General features: G+C 39.0%; 1 protein-coding gene across 1 annotated transcript; it reads left to right on the top strand.

The window, feature by feature from the left end:
* LOC140235438 (acid-sensing ion channel 2-like) lies at positions 1-16,035 on the top strand. The gene is made up of 10 exons (XM_072315464.1): positions 1-305; positions 1,520-1,687; positions 6,826-6,987; positions 8,662-8,786; positions 10,320-10,507; positions 11,465-11,609; positions 13,057-13,113; positions 13,753-13,918; positions 14,487-14,578; positions 15,869-16,035. Exons 1-10 carry the CDS (start codon positions 1-3, stop codon positions 16,033-16,035), a joined length of 1,575 nt encoding a protein of 524 aa, XP_072171565.1.
* Positions 16,036-17,748: the final 1,713 nt, after the last annotated feature.

The raw sequence follows: 17,748 nt of genomic DNA, 5'->3' as shown, positions 1-17,748 counted from the left end.
ATGCCCCTTAAAAGAATCAGTGTCTCACCGAGCGATGAGCCGAAAGCTATTCCGACATCGTACGTCATTGAAGACTCTATCAAGAAGGCACCTACATTTGCCGACACGGTCATCGGCGACAATGGCTTCGATATATCGACCATAAGTGGAGCACAGGTGGCCATGCCGATGTCGAGGGTGAAAGAAACCGCCCGTTACTCTGACCGTGTGTCATGGCTGGGTGTGCTCTCGAAGTCGGCCTCGAGTTCCATCGGAGTGGCGGGACTAAAATACGCTGTCACTGCTCGGGAGAACTCTGGAAGGCGGTAGGACACCATGATTTCCGTTCTTTCTTTTAAAATGGTATTACTCCCTCTTGTATTCACCCTTCAAAGCCCACTGTTGTGAGAGAGACTATCATGACTATGTTACGCACGTGCATATTTCGTAATAGGTAAATGGTCAAGTTGGTACATGTAAAATGGGCAACTCATTTGGCTAGTCAAATAATAATGATGATGATGATGATGATGACAATAATGATAATAATAATAATAATAATAATAATAATAATAATAATAATAATGATAATAATAATAATAACAATAATAATAATGATAATGATAACAATAATAATAATAATAATAATAACAATAATAATAATAATGATAATGATAACAATAATAATGATAATTATAACGATAATTAAAAAAAAATCCCAGCTAAGTCCTTTAAGGATTTTTTTTTCCCCCTAGGTAGGTTTCGAAATTTTCCTCGTTTTATCCAAATGGCAAGATAGACTCAATAATAGATATATTAATAACGTGAATACATGACATATATTCACCAGTCATTCAGTGATTGCTGACTGTCTTGGAGGAGTCTGCGCCTTTGAATGTTTCTATAACAGATATATGTCGCTTTACAAATGCTGTGGATCATCATCATCATCATATAATCATATAAATATATACACTGCAACAGAGAACATGTTTGTTTGCATGACCGCTTATACCATGCCTGTATCAAATACAATCTGTCCAACAAAGACAACAAAAATCACATACGCATGAAGCTGTTAAAGGGATAGTACAGTATTGGTGGAGATGAGAATTGGGCTTTTAACATTTTGCCAGATACCAAGAAAACACTTATGAAATAGTACAGAGCATACCATTCTAAGAGGAATTCAAAGTTTATTTGATGAAAATCGGGTAAAACAAAGGAATCGTAAAAAAAAAAAGTGTGGGTCCCACATTTTGTTAGAATCGCTCTGTTTTGAATATCTCAGCCATTTCAAAACCAATTCTTATCAAATAAACGTTGAATTCCTCATGGAATTACATGCTCTTTCATACTTCGTAAGAGATTTTTCATTATCTCACCTCCCCCCCCCCCCAAAAAAAAAAAAAAAAAAATGTTAGAAACCTGAAAGTAGGTCTCAACCAAAAACTGCGTGTACAATCCCTTTAACTGTTTTGTCCTTTTCATCAGTGCTTACTTTTCTCTCCTATTTTCATTTTGCCCCGCTTTGAGTCAGCTGGATCTGGGCGGTCATCCTCACAGCGGCAATGCTTATAGCCGCCGTGCAGATCATCCAGCAGGTGCACTACTTTGCCACCTACCCCAAAAGCGTCGACGTGGTGGTCGAAAACGTTGACGAACTCCCCTTCCCTACAGTCGCGGTGTGCAATTTCAACAAATACAGGTTAGAATGAAGGAACGATTTTGAATTTCAGTGTGTATAAGTGTGTGTGTGTGTGTGTGTGTGTGTGTGTTTGGGAGGGCTTTTTAACATTTGACATTGCAGGTTCGTGCTCTTTTTATCTTTTCGCTGCTTGCATCCATCTCTCATCCACAAACTGCCATCTGTACCTACTTGGGGCCTTTCAGATGAAGACAACTAAATAAGAGACGGTGGAAGGAGGCAAAGAAGGACAAGGTGACAGAAAGAAAAATGTCCAATGCTTGGAGTAGAGCGAAGCGATTAGAAGAACAAGACCATGAAATAGAAATGAAAGAGAAAACAAAGAATAATATAATTATTATACTATCGTAAAATCATATACATTGTAATGATGCCTTCCTGATGCCTGTATAGTTTTCGTTTTGTTACGTTTTGCTCTGTTTTGTGTTGATTTGCCTTGGTTTCAATTCTAATTAAATAATTATCTTTTATTACGGACGAAGCCCTAATAGGTCAATGGCCTTTCCTTCCTCCTCCACACTTTGTATTGTATATGATTTCTATGTTGTTTTGTCATCTTTTAAATGTTTATTCCTTTTACTGAAGTTATGCAAGCTATGAAAATAAAATAGAAAAAAGGAAAAAGGGGCGACAAAGAAGAATGCTTTATTTGATAGAAGTATGCTCGAATAACAAATCAAATCTTTGTTGTCTTTCAGTTTCACAGTTTAAATCAATTCTTATTCTTCTTCGGTAAAAAGAAAAAAAAAAGTTTGAAGACAGTCAAATATTCGTATTACAGAGTTCAGTGTTGTGTTATTTTTCATTTGAACAAATCGACGTAATAAAACAACCCGAAATTTTTTTTCATTCTGTTGACTTCCGCGTATGTCGACAGATTTTATCCGGTCATGCGTGCTTGTCGCCTTTCATACGCAACACTGTGTACCTTCCGTCTTTCAAATAAGCATTAACCCTGTTATAAAGGCACCATTCCACTGACCATCGTAGGCTCATCTGACCCCCGAAATGCACAAATTTCGGAGCCCCCATCAAAACTGACCCGACAAGCTCTAGAAACTATCATCACAGCTCACCGAGGGTGAATCAAGGTAAACCGAGGGTGACCCGGCGTAAACTCAACAAACTGTCATAGGATGTCGGCTGGACACGCCTGATACAGTGCATTCCTGTTACAACGAGCACGGTTATACCGAAATTTCGTTATAACAAAGTAAAAGTTCAGGCCCCAAAATTATCGTCATTATAAAGTCTATGGTAATAAAAAAAAAAACACGCTAATAACGAACATGGTTATAGCAAAATTTCGTTATAACAAAATTTTTCAGAGCGCTATTGATAAGGAAAAACAAAAGAAATATGTTCCGTTATAACAAAAATGCGGATCGCTTGCGAAAAAAAAAAATAGCAGAACAAACATTTACAGAGCGTCTGATGGGCGGATGCTTCAAATCACTTCGTTCGCTCGGTGTGTCACGTATCGTGTCTGAGAACTTAGGGTGCGTTCGAGCGCTCTCCTAAAGCGAACTGTACCGTACCGTACCCGCGCCAGAGGAGCGCTCGAACGCTCCTAAAGTGTACCGTACCGTACTGTACCGAGCCAAAAGTGGACCACTTCCCGATGGGTGCTCCAAAAGCATACCAAAAGTGTACCAAAAGTTCGCTGTAACGCATGCGCGTATCATGCACGTACGTCACAATGCAAAAACATCATTCTCTTTGTAGTTCAAGAGCCAGGTGGATGACATTCTTGCTACAAAAATGCGTGGCCTTTTCTAAAAATAACTCGTGAGGTACGCTTTCTCGACAGAGCGCTCGAACGCTTCAAATCTGGCACAGTTCGGTACGGTACGCTTTGGTTCAGTTCGCTTTGGTTCGCTTTAGAGCGCTCGAACGCAGCCTTAGGTTAATATGGGTGATATGTTATGATACGTTAATCCGAGATGAAATGATCACGAAAAACACAGATTCTGATCTACCTAGATGATCGTTCATTCGTAAATGAAGTACCGTTTCGTTATTACGAACATTGTTGCGTTATTCGTAAGGTTTGTTAATCCATCCTTGAAATAAGGTTCTTATTATGAAGATTTGTTAATCCGAAAATTACAGGAATTTTCGTTATTCCATAATGTTCGTTAATCGGAACATGAAATAAGTTTCGGTAATCTAAGAGAGAGAGAGAGAGAGAGAGAGAAAAGGTGTATACATTAACAAAACTTGTGAATTACAACCCTAATATCTTCTTCGGATAAGCGAACCTTCGCCATAACGAACCTTTCTCATTTTTCGATTAACAAAGTTTCGGACTAACAACCTTATTGCATTTTCTTTCGGATAATGAACCTTCAGAATAACTAATCTTATTTCATTTTCGGTTCAACGAATCATCTGAACAACGAACCTTATTAGAATTTTAAGAATAACGAATCTTCAGAAGAACGAAGCTGCAGAATAACAAACTTTATGTCACTTTCGGATTAACGAACCTTCGGAATAACGAATCCTAGGAATGACGAACCTTTTGAATAGGGAGCCTTCAGAATAAGTACTATCCGGGATAACGAACTTTAGTAATAACGAACTTTGGAATGACGAGCTGCAACCGAATTCTTAACCATCACTTTTTATACATGTGTTTTCAAAACAGGCATGAAAGTGCAAACAACTTTATGCTCTCTATCAAATGTGACATTTAAACGAAATTAATGAGATAACATCCCATTTGACATAGCTTCTCGGGGTATGATGAGTTCTCAATAAACAATATAGTACAATACTCATGGTTTGCGTATTCATACTGTATTTGTTCGGTTATGATGAAATGTCGTTAAAACGAAAGAAAAATCCCGATCCCGAGGATTTCGTTATAACGGGAGTAAACTGCAGTCGCACAACAAAAGTTTAACATATCGGATTGACTCAAAACTATAACATTGGAAATGGCATCCAGTTGCGAACTGAAGTCTGAGCTTGTACCCCACTACACAGAGATTTTTTTTTTCTCGTCGGGAACTCGTCGGCAGCAAAGTTTATGCTGCTTCCGGCCACCAACCGAAGTGTATCGGGTCACAGTCTTATGCATCCGACTTGTGTCGGCCGACTTTACGTGGGCAGTGTCAGACATGTCGGGCGTGATCCCTTGGGGCAACATCATGAGGATCACGCGCGACATATAAATCTGTGGAATGGGGGCATTGCAAAGAGATGCGCAAGAATGATGAGTGCGTCGCCGGCGGAGTTGGCATAGAGAACTGGCCTATCGTTCTTATTCTCTCCAGCCTCTAGTTCCACGCTTTAGGTGAATGGTGCAAAAGGAGAACGAAGGAAGTTCTTCCGTCCAAAAGTGATATATTGAAAAACGCAGTCGAGCCATCACAAGATGTCGGATCCACTTCCAAGAAACCAAAAAAAGCAACCGAAGCAGAGTAGACATACACTCTAAGGCCCGGTCCCACTGGCCGACGGACACAAAGCGTATGCAGAAAGGACACAGCGGACGAGCAAAATTTCGGGGATGGCTTCATCCGCTTTCATCCGCTCCAGAAATTGACAAAATTGGCGAAAATTGGCGGTAACAGAACGGAAATAGAACGGACGTGGGTAGTATGTAGCGGGGAAGTTAAACGGATGTTCATCGGAAGCCTATCGGATGAAAGCGGATGGAAGGGGATGACAGCTCCGAAGGGGTTACCGGAGATAATTGCAAAAAGGACGCATAGCAGAAAAAGCGGATGCAGAGTGGATGCAGAGCGTATGCAGAGCGGATGCAGGGGGGATGCTTTCGAAATGCTTTATATACGAGATGCATACGCTTACATCCTTTCTATTAACGTGCTATTAACGATGTAAAGACGTTCCACGTACCATATCTTTCCTCCCTCTTTCCGTTTTTAGCTGCAGCGGATGTGAGTTGCGAGGATGCCCAGAGGATGCAGAGAGGATGCAGCGGACGTTAAAGGGATGCCGCACGGACATACAACGTTTGTTTCTCGTATGTCGCGGATTTACATCGTACACAGCGGAAAGTTCATCCGTTCTAAAAGTTTTAAGCAGCTTAAGGCCCGGTCCCACTGCACTTACGGATGCAAAGAGGATGTAAAGCGTACAAAAAATCCTGCCATCCGTTGGAAAACGCTACGAATCCGCTGTGTACCCATCGCATACGTGTTTCATCCGCTCTATCCATCGAGCATCCGTCCACTGTGATTTCATCCGCGCAAAAAGTTTTAAGCTGCTTAAAACTTTTAGAACGGATGAACTTTCCGCTGTGTACGATGTAAATCCGCGACATACGAGCAACAAACGTTGTATGTCCGTGCGGCATCCCTTAAACGTCCGCTGCATCCTCTCTGCATCCTCTGGGCATCCTCGCAACTCACATCCGCTGCAGCTAAAAACGGAAAGAGGGAGGAAAGATATGGTACGTGGAACGTCTTTACAGCGTTAATAGCACGTTAATAGAAAGGATGTAAGCGTATGCATCTCGTATATAAAGCATTTCGAAAGCATCCCCTCTGCATCCGCTCTGCATCCGCTCTGCATCCACTCTGCATCCGCTTTTTCTGCTATGCGTCCGTTTCGCAATTATCTCCGGTAACCCCTTCGGAGCTGTCATCCCCTTCCATCCGCTTTCATCCGCTAGGCTTCCGATGAACATCCGTTTAACATCCCCGCTACATACTACCCACGTCCGTTCTATTTCCGTTCTGTTACCGCCAATTTTCGCCAATTTTGTCAATTTCTGGAGCGGATGAAAGCGGATGAAGCCATCCCCGAAATTTTGCTCGTCCGCTGTGTCCTTTCTGCATACGCTTTGTGTCCGTCGGCCAGTGGGACCGGGCCTTTAAAACTTTTTGCGCGGATGAAATCACAGTGGACGGATGCTCGATGGATAGAGCGGATGAAACACGTATGCGATGGGTACACAGCGGATTCGTAGCGTTTTCCAACGGATGGCAAGATTTTTTGTACGCTTTACATCCTCTTTGCATCCGTAAGTGCAGTGGGACCGGGCCTTAGGAGATGGAATTTTTTGTGATGCCCGTGCAATTTTGGCTCCATACTACATCATTGGGGTCGTGGTTATTGACGTTCTTTCGAGGTCTTAACATAGAATGTCGTTCCTTTATTTGTAGACAGTCCAAAATCAGCGGAACGCCTTTTGAGGATCTTATGACGGCGGCTGTTGATGATCCCTACACAGTGGGCGACTACACTAGGTTTAACGAAGCTCTGAATAACACTGGTATGGATGAGATCGTCTCTGATATGGGACATCAGAAAACAGCGTTTTTCTAGTGAGTAAATTTCCCGTTCTCATTTCTTTTTTGTTTTCACTTCTCTCAAAGAGTTTGTGTCCTGTGTGTTCATCTTGCATTACCACGTCTTCCTCTTGATCAGAGTCAATGGCATCTCTTAAATTTAGCCTGTCAAATCTTGGGGAAATATCTCTGCGAGGATTATTATCAATAATTCTTGTCTTGAATATATTATTTAGGGCCTACAGTATATCTTGTATGGTACAAAGATTACGTTTTGATTCCACATTTTCCTGTCTGTGACACATCCAAATCGCTCGAATTATTTACACTTGCTGTTCTTTTTGTTGTTGTTGTTGTTGTTGTTGTTGTTGTCGTTGTTGTTGTTGATGGTGGTGGTGGTGGTGTTTTTTTTTTAATGAATGACAAGGTTTTCTGAGATTTTCCCCTGCGAGAGCTACAATATAGTAGGGGTCTACAGCCTACCAATTTACCCATGATGGTTTGGTGATTTAACACAAATATAATAAATTTAATATTAAATATGTTTATTCTTACTATACGTATATCATATCATATCTAACTTACAAGTGAAAAATATTTGAAATATTTTATATTCACATCGTCCTTCTTGTGTTTATGATGACGTATTTTTTGTTTGAAAGTAAAAACAAATGATATGAAAGTAACAACAAATGATATGAAATAAAGATGAAATTCGTTGATTTGCGGAAACCAGCTAGAAATTAACATATGAAAAATCTTCTCGGGAGAAAAACTGAAATTCAAATGTAGTTTATCATAAATCTTACCAATAAAACTACGCAGCACGCAAACCACAGTTATATTACTTCTGGGACTTGATATAGAATACATGTAGGTTGATAGTTGCACGTATATAGTCTCTATTTGGTCGAATAGTTTATACGAAATGCGTAATCTTCGGGACAACCATTGACACATCATGTTTTCATCATATCTACGCATTGGTATAAAATTGCCTCGGCATTCTTGCGTTGGTCACTTTTCATTTCTATTTTGGTCACGTGACTTGTTTCACCAGGGCCCCATTTCATAAAAGATGTTAGGATGGCAACTCTTGGTGGAATGACAACTTCCAATGCAACATCCAATCAGGAGGCTGGATTCTTGTCGTTACTATGACAATTGTCATTCCAGCAAGAGTTGCTATAACATCAACTTTTTATGAAATGGGGTCCAGGTTCATGCTACGAGATCGATGGGCACGCGTTGTCAGGCAATCGCGCTGGAACAGCTATAATATAGTCCGGGCAGCTAGTTCAAGCATATAGGTCGTGCATAGTTGACGAAGTGTCTATGTAAAGAAAGTTGCCAAAAAAAGTTAGTAGTGCCAACCAAAGTGTTGAACCTATTGAAAATCATTTTGTCACGCATTAAGAATTGACCGCATTGACCGCTCACTGCCACGAATGTTTCCCGCATTGAAACGAATTGGTAAGCCTTAATGCGCGAGCCATTCTCAAACCCAAACAAGACTGGTCTCAGAGTGGCTTGTTGTTGATGTGAGATTTGGGTGGGAGCTTGATTGGTATAGAAAGAGAGAGAGAGAGAGAGAGAGAGAGAGAGAATAAAGAAATAGTAAAAAAATGAAAACAAATCTCTTTTACGATGGAATTGTTTTTTTTTCATATTTCCTCTAAAGACGTCCTGTCTTCCGCTCTATTTCCACAGTGGCAGATTTCAAGGGGATCTCGTCGACGCAAGCAATTACACGATGAAAATAACTGACTTCGGACTGTGCACTATGTTTAACACAGAAGATGTGTTTCGAGAACCGCTAATGGCGAAAGGAGCCGGTAATTACGTAATCTTCAGCTTCCTCGTGTTCTTCTTTTGTGTTCTCCTCCTCGATTCTAACTTCTTCTTACTCTTCATTTTCTTCTCCTTTTATATAGCTTTTATTGCTTTTCTCGCTTTCATCAATCTTTGCCTAATTTATATTTTCCCCTGGTGCTTGCTTCTCATTTTCTGTGTTTTTCTTTTATTTCCCTCTTCCTTGCATTCCTAGATTCTCTTTTCTCGTAAATTTTTCCTATGCTCCAGCTTCTTTGTATCTTTTCTGCTTCTCGTTTTCATCGATCGCTATGTCTTACTTATTATCATTATTGCCAATAATCGCAAATTTCATAACCGAGAACACGACCAGGCGATATAATTACATTGTCGTCTCACGTTTCCTTGATTAATCAAGAACAGTGTAACTCTTCTACAGGAAAGGCATCACGTTTAGAAATCTTTCAGATTTTTCAACTATGACCTAATAAAACGCATGATTATATTAGCGCAAGTTTAGAAAATAATGATTTGTAAGGCAATGGCATCATTCAACTCAACTTTGCATAATATGTAATACTGTATATAGGTTATGTAAAGTGTGAGTATAATATCATAGTGTCATCTCCGTCTACCAGTATGCAAATAATGACTGCTATGAGGGGCACAGTGAAAATTATGGGCCCGAGGTGATGTGAAAACCACAACTATGCCCGAAGCGGAGCTGAGGGCATAGTTATGGTTTGGGCGTCACCGAGGGCCTACATAATTTTAACTGTGCCCCGAATATCAAGCTGTCATTATTTGTTTTATATACCAAAAATATAGATTCCGAAATATAGATACCGACAGCGCGGCCATGGCGGCGGTCGTATCATTGGTGCGTACATGTGATTGATCTATGTGTACGGGGTTGCGACTGTCTCCAAAGCTATTTACAAGGCACAGTAAATCATGACGTCATTATGATAAAAAAAAATGGGGCACAGCTATTTTCATGACTCAATCAGATGAGAGGAATCTATATAAGAGGTATATAATGGGCAATGTTTAAAAGATGGTTTAGTTTTGGTTGAGAGGGGCTTCTGGTTTCCACCTCTTTGTGAGATGATTAGAAACCTCTTATGAAATATGAAAGACCATACGATTCTAAAAGGAATTCATAGTTTACTTGATCAAAATCAAAATCATTTTTTGAAATGGCTGAGATATCATGCAAAAACAAATAGGTTCTGATAAAAGGCGGGACCCAACTTTTATTAAGACCACTTTGTTTTACTCATTGTTTTTTTTTTTTTTTTTGATATCTCATCCATTTCAAACAAATACTTCTGGACATTCCCCTGATCTTCCCAGAGTACCCGGAACGCTATGAAACGAAGAGTACTCCCCTCGATGATGGGTCATAATAAGTAGGCCTACATCTTCCTCGATTTGTGAGAAAATTACACACTTTTGGTGATGCATTCACATATTGTTTATTGATCATCGACTCATTTTGAAGAATCTGGTCAGCAGAATATCTTCAGTCCCATTCGTTTCTCTCCTGTGATTAGGACTGTCATTCGGTCTGACAGTCATGCTAAACGTGGAACAGTACGACTACTTTTTCGATGAGATGAACAGGGGAACGGCTGGTTTCCAAGTCTACCTCTTTGAAAAAGGAACAGAGCCCATGGTCATGGACCTCGGATTTGCAATAAGTCCAGGATCTAACGTCATGGTTGGCGTCGAACTTCATGAGGTAGGATTAGGCCATTTTTCCAACGCAACAGTTACAGTGTTAGCAGTTGTACGATGTAACGGCCGAATTTGAACGCTAATAAAAGTATCTTTGTTCATATTCCAGCTGTGGCATCATTCACCTGTAAAACTTGAGCTGAAAAATATTTGCACGTTGTTTCAACCACTCAAGTGTATAACACCCAAAATGTACACATTCAGAATTCACACTGTCAATGACGCTGCGATCTCGTTAAAAGAACGCAGGCCCCATTCATTTTAAGCTTAATCGCTCACGATGGCGGTCTCCTGCATTTACTTATCTCTGTTATTTACTGGAAAATACTATATATCTCATCTCATGTTTCTGTATTATACTGCTCAAGTATTGCTCATTTTTAGCTACTAGTGTAATGTTATCATTTTAATTCACTTCACTTGTTAGTCTTGTATATTGCGTACAAAATAATGGTTTTTATAAGTTCATTTTTAGCGCAGTCTCATGTAGTTATAGTTAACGTCTCATGACGTTAAAATCAGTGTCCATAAGGTAGTACGCTAGCATTGACTGTGCGCACAAATTTAGATACACCTTCACTGTTAGCTTGTATCATTATCAGTCTTTTAACTAGCTGCACAAACAGCGCAAGCTCAATAAACATTTAAGCCTGATTAATGAGACTGATTTTGATATTGTCATCCATGCCGCTTCTTAAGCTCTTCTATGAACTATTTGGGCAGTCGTATTTTATGGGAACACTCGGGAATGCTCGGATCATCAAGACTTAAGTTTTTGGCCGAGGACCGATCTGAATGCTGGTTTAAGTTCGTCTCCCAATCCCTCTGCTATTTTGACCAGATTGAAAAAAAAAACACAAAAAACGATCGAACACACACACACACACACACACACACACACACTGGATAAATCATAATCTGTCTGGATGAATTTCTTTCAATCTGTTGTGTATTTTCTCAGACGCATAGCTTACCTCCACCTTACGGGTCGTGCTCCGATAAGCCACTGAAGTATTACGATCGGTACGGGCTCGCTGAATGCCAGACTGAATGTATGACTGACATCATCGTGACAGTTTGCGGCTGTAAGAGGGCGTACATGCCAGGCAAGTAAAACGAGTGACAGAGTTATGTAACTTTAAAGGGAAGATAAACCCCAAGAGCAATGTGGATTGAGTGAAAGCAGCAACATTAGTAGAACACATCAGTGAAAGTTTGAGGAAAATCGGACGATCGATGCAAAAGTTATGAATTTTTAAAGTTTTGGTGTTGGAACCGCTGGATGAGGAGACTACTAGAGGATATGACGTATGAGTGGACAACAATACAAAGAAAATGTAAAGGAAATTCAACAAAAATTCACTTTTCTAGAATCATGAAAGAGCAATGGACCAACCTCTTTCAGAAAGCAGGGGGAATAATTGCTACCCTTAACATATGTCAATATCAAGTTGATGGAATTTGTAATTTTCATGAAAAATGGATTTTTGTAGAATTTTCTTTATATTTTCTTAGTATTGTTGTCCACTCATACGTCATAACCTCTAGTAGTCTCCTCATCCAGCGGTTCCAACACCAAAACTTTAAAAATTCATAACTTTTGCATCGATTGTCCGATTTTCTTCAAACTTTCACTGATGTGTTCTACTAATGTTGCTGCTTTCACTCAATCCACATTGCTCTTGGGGTTTATCTTCCCTTTAAACAGGCCCTACCTTAACAAGAAGTTTCAAAACAGAAATAGGAAAAAATGCAAAACCAGCAAGCAACCATGCAAAAATTCATACTTGTTCGTGTTTCGTATGGAGGGTTGAGTCGCCTGTTCAATCTATCACAAAACAAACAAACAAAAGGTAACCACAAAAATTAACAAAACAAGGTCGGTTTTTTTTAACCTCATTTACTTTGTTGTGTATTTCAGTTTGTTTTTGCTTCATTTATTTGTTTGTTGTGTATTTCATATTTTGTTTTTGCTCTGTTGTTTTCGTGTTTGTCCTGTTCTGTGAAGCTTTTCTCTTGGTCCACTTGGAAAAAAAAAGAAACCTTTTTACCCCCCCCCCCCCCGCCTTTTGGTTCAATTTCTGCTCAAAGATTCTATAAAAACCAGAATGTTTGTATTTGGTTTGGCATTTCCCACAAAAAGTACGCGCATTTTGTGAATCTCTAATGTCCGTATGGAGTATAGATGTTGTGGAAATTAAATTCTTTTCTTGAAAAATCCATTGTGGTGTGAACCCATGCACACAGTGAATTGGTTTAATACGTATTCCTCACTAGTGACATAATGTTCACTTTAATGTTTACCTAAAAACATTTTTTTTTTACGGGATTATAATTCACACAAAACACGCAAACATTACATATTGGTAAATCCATTAGGACTATGTTTATGCAATCATCACATACAATATTTTGTTACCTGATTTTTGCGTACACAAAACAGAAAAACAACCGTTAAATAAAAAAAAAAATGTATAATTCTCTTTTCTTCAAGGTTAAATTTGTTGTTTGATTCTGTTTTTTTTTTCCCCTTTTGGTCGTTTATTTATTTAGGACCGGCTAGAGTATGTAACCCGGTGGAATACGTTACGTGCGCCAAAGGTCTACATTGTGAGTTATGATGACAATGTCTCATAATTGGAACTAAGTGGAACAACACTTCTTTCACAATTCAAAACTACATCTATTTATAGCTATCTCTGGTTTCAGCTTTCTATTCAAGAAAATCAGATCGTCTCTTGTTTTATCAATCCATGCTTAGTCTCCGGAATGAAGTGTGAAATGGGATGATTACATGACCCTCATCTCTCAAAAAATTACATGAAATTCAATCCAGAGTTCAAAAGATATCTGTAGCTTGAACTCTGGACTCATGCTAGTCAATTTTTTGCTGACGTTTCAGTCTCACAATATGGTGTCTCTTATACATTGTATATGAGTATAATACGTGGTATTCTTTTCTTATTTTCTTCTTATTCGCTATGTCATGATTTAATACAATATTCCTAATTAGACGTTTCTAAGTCATTCCTGGCAGACACCACCTTTTTGTAGACTTTGTTATGACTATTGTGTAATATTTTAGATCTATAAAAGACAGTGAAAATAAGATGCAGGAGAAGAATGGAAGAAATCTTTCAGATTTGAATCGGTTTGGGAGTTTCTTACATTCTGTGTCTTCCTGCACTATTCCGTGCAATCGTCTGGCCACGTGGGCGCTCTAGTTTGTTACACTGTATTGATTCACAGATTACGCATCATCGCATGCAACCTGCTCGTGCCCTCAACCGTGTGCCACCGTCACTTACAAACCAACCATCTCTGCAGCCAGTTATCCGTCAATCTTCTGGCAAAATCATTTGAACAAAGTGTACTTGTCGCAGTTCGAGAACAACTTCCCAGATGATCACTTCCAGTAAGTTTGCCCATGAAGGAAGTGAAGTCGGGTATGTCCCAAAGCAACAGAACATTTACGGCAGAGTGTGAAGATTATTTTGACATCCATCCCCTAGCTAGTTCTGACTGAATCACTTCTCCATTACAAAGAAGCAAGGCCATGATCAGAAACTTCAGGTACCATTTTCAAGAGCATAAGTATTTTAGACCCACTAAACAAAAAGTTTCTTCCCAGATGCAACCATTCTTCAGAACTCAATGCCCCCATACCTCTCTGTCAAATCAATAAATTAATCAGGCATTGATAATTACGACTGCAAAAGTTATGTGTGCATATAAAGGATGAATTCCGTCTACAGTTTTTGCGTTTGAGAAGGGTTTGCCTTACCAACAGAAGCTCTCAATCTTGTGTCGTTAGTTTAGGAATATAAGTCTGTGGATGGGGAAAATGTGGAAAGAGGGGATTTTTTTTTTTAATTTTGTTTTCAAATCTTAACAGCAAACATGGTATGATTTCACTCCCTGGAAAAATAACTTGCATGATTATAATATTATCATCTTAGTTAACTCTTTATTCTTTATTCCAGGAACAACATGTGCTATCTCAACATCTACTTCCGAGAAATGAGCATACATCGAGTGTCTGAATATCAAGCATATACATTCACTTCCCTCCTTTGTAAGTCTGATTGATACTTTTTTTTTCTCATCATTATGAGATACTTGAAGTATTATTATAGGACTTACTTGTGCGTGTATGTGTGTGTGTGTGTGTGTGTGTGAGGGTGTGTGTGTGTGTATGTGTGTGTGTATCAAATATAGTACTTCAGCAAAGAAAGGTGAAATAAGGTATTACAGGATATATTTTTAACCCCTTCAAAAAGAGGGAGAGGTCAAGGGTCATCGACCACATTAAGAAACGAGCAAACAAAAAAACAAAAACAAAAACAAAACAAAACAAAACAAGCAAATTAGAGACGGGCTCGTGTTCCGATCATGATACAATTTTTCTTTAATAGTATATGACTCAATTGCTCGAGAGATATTGAAAATGCAGACAAACAGGAGTCTTTTCTCTTCAGGGCAGTTGATCTTGTTGAAACATTGATATTGCGGTACTCTTTGAGTCAACAAAACAGTAGTAAAGGGATCGTATAGTTTCGGTTGAGACGTAACTTCAGATTTCTAACATTGTTTTGGTGAGATAATGAGAAACATCTTATATGAAAGATCATGTAATTCCAAGAGGGATTCAACGTTTATGTGATGAAAATTGGTTTTCAAAATGGCTGAGACCAAAACAGAGCAATCCTAAAAAATCCCTAAAAAAAAAAATAAAAGGTGCGACCCAACTTTTATTCGGATCGCTTTGTTCTTACTCTCTTTTTGGATGTTTCACCCATACCAAAACCAATTTCCATCAAATAAACTTTGAATTCCTCTTATGATATGCCTTGTATCATTTCATGAGTGGTTTCTTAATTTTGGTACACGTATCTCGCAAAAATTTAAAAGCCTAATCCTCATCTCCACGAGTACCACACCTTAACTGTTGTTTCGGACGATAACACGAGCACCGTCTCTCGGCCTTATTTAAGGTCCTTGGTTCAAGTCTACAAGCAGTTTCCGTTCAAATTGTGACCTTAAGCAAGACAATCTCTCCCGTCTGGTCGTTCAGAAAAGGCATAAGCCAATAACCCCCTTTGTAGCTTAACTATAATTCCTTAAGCGCTACCTTATTGGTCTTCAGAAATGAATTCATTTTGATATAGACTATGCGCTCAGAGAATGTCTAACAATAATTTATGTAAGAAGTATGATAATCGATTTGTAAAAAGGGGAAACTATTTGACTACAAACAGAATTTGGGCATTCGCATCATGCTATCCGTATTATTATGCCTATGTTGGCGCCTATAGTTCTCCAAAGTGAAGTTTCTTTTGTTCTCCGTTTTACTGTGGTATCCTAGGTGATATTGGCGGTTCTCTGGGTCTTTGGCTGGGCGGCAGCATCCTCACCATCGTGGAACTGTGCGATCTCTTCGGACACGCGACCTGCGTCTATGCGAAGATGTCCGGCAAACTGGCGCGATCGCCTAAAAATCTGGCGGGAAAGCAGCATGTCGTAGCTATGTAGTTGACGAATCACAATTAAGTGTGATGTTTATTTGATATTCGGCATAACTCTCCGATGTCTTTGAAATTCAAACGTTGATCGGTCGTTAGAACTTGCGTGTTTCGTAACTCCGGTACTGTTATCATGGTTATGCAGGCTTTTCAATTTCGGAAGTTTGTCATTGAAGCTCATAATCCGAGCATTCAATGTCACGCTCGCTGCACTGGATCGGCTTTCAAATTCAAATTCAAAGAAAACAAAAGCGTCCTTTAAAAAATTCTATCTATCGGATTCTGAATTTGAAAGCCCAAATATTTTCGCTGGCAAGAGTCAACGTGTATTTGACCTCACGTTCATGAATTGGAATAAAAAACAATGAATTTCACGGCTGGAAGACTTATATTTAGTGTAGATCTTGAGCAACGATTCCTCAAATCTTCGATAACTTGGGCACAAAAAAAAAGTGGATCGATACCTCCCAGTTCACGTAGTGAAAACTTATCCGAACAATGAGCACAAAACGAAGCATTTTGCCATGTCTAAAGTAAAGGTGACATTTACTGTTGCGCTGTTACCTGCGGTAGATAGCAATATTTAACAAAATTCGAGTAATATGTACGGACTGTACAGCAACCACAAAATAAATATCGTATTCTCGAACCTCTTTTTGTATCCCGTTTGAATAAAAATTGTTACACAATTGACACAAAACTATACCGAAAATTCCAGTTTTTAGCTGTTCTTTGCTGTGAAGTGACTGATAGGTAGATGATTCCTTTATACATATTCGTGTTTGTTTGTCTTTTTACCAATATTGCTTTCACGTTCAAGAGTTTAAACCCTCACGTATGTCACATTAACGTCATGTTCTTAGGAATGTGTGTGAAATTTGAGCACATTGACTCATAGAAAGGAGATCCAAAAAAAAAAAACCAACTTTTTTACTATTAGCATTCATAATGTAATATATAATGTATATGGTGATATATATGTATCTGACTATATCTCAGTTCATTCTTGCTCACACACTTTCAAAGTAAGTTTAATTTTCTCAAATGAATAAGGTTGCAGAACGAACCTGGTGATTTTCACCTCCTCTTTAATCGCTAGTTCAAAAATGTAAACCTTTTTAGAGAAATCAAAACAGACATATAGAAAATTATCCTAATCTTTGCTAATCATTTTGATCGAGAGCGAGATTGGTTCGGAGGCTGAGGATGATATACTACGCACTCTGAGTCCCCCCCCCCCCCCCCCCCCCAACCACCACAAGATTATCATGAAGATTTAAAATCAACGGGGGAACCAATAAAAATAGCTCCTCGGGAGATCGCGTTTCCACGTAAGTCACCTTTGAACGTAATTCAGCTTTGAAAGTATGCAACTGCAATAGGTGAGACAAGATGGGGAAAAGACTTATAAGAAGTGAATGTATCAGCAGTTATGTAAGACTTAAAAATTCCCGTGGACAGAAAAAAAAAAATGCATCGTGTTTTACCATTTTGAGAGAACAATTACTCGTGACTGCGCCTGGACCCAACGAAATGTTTTCATTTCTAATGGACTGACAATTAGTGGACCGTCAATATTGAAATCTGCTAATGAAGTTGTTCATCACTACTTGATAATACCAATACTCGGATACATGCTTGAAGTCTTGTTAAAAGCAAGCGAGGCTACACGTTGATTGGGTTAATTGGTGTACAAGCATTACTTCGTTTTTCATTTTACCGT

Source organism: Diadema setosum, chromosome 11 (assembly GCF_964275005.1).
Source record: "Diadema setosum chromosome 11, eeDiaSeto1, whole genome shotgun sequence".
In the NCBI taxonomy this organism is placed as follows: domain Eukaryota; kingdom Metazoa; phylum Echinodermata; class Echinoidea; order Diadematoida; family Diadematidae; genus Diadema; species Diadema setosum.
The sequence above is the reverse complement of the archived record's forward strand: the minus strand, read 5'-3'. Positions and strand labels throughout refer to the sequence as shown.

What these genes read in the sequence shown, in the direction of transcription:
- LOC140235438 (XM_072315464.1), top strand. Translation starts at nt 1, where the DNA reads ATGCCCCTTAAAAGAATCAGTGTCTCACCGAGCGATGAGCCGAAAGCT. An exon ending in TTGGCGTCGAACTTCATGAG is followed by an intron (nt 10,508 to 11,464) that starts GTAGGATTAGGC and finishes GTATTTTCTCAG; the next exon opens with ACGCATAGCTTACCTCCACC. An exon ending in TTCCCAGATGATCACTTCCA is followed by an intron (nt 13,919 to 14,486) that starts GTAAGTTTGCCC and finishes TCTTTATTCCAG; the next exon opens with GAACAACATGTGCTATCTCA.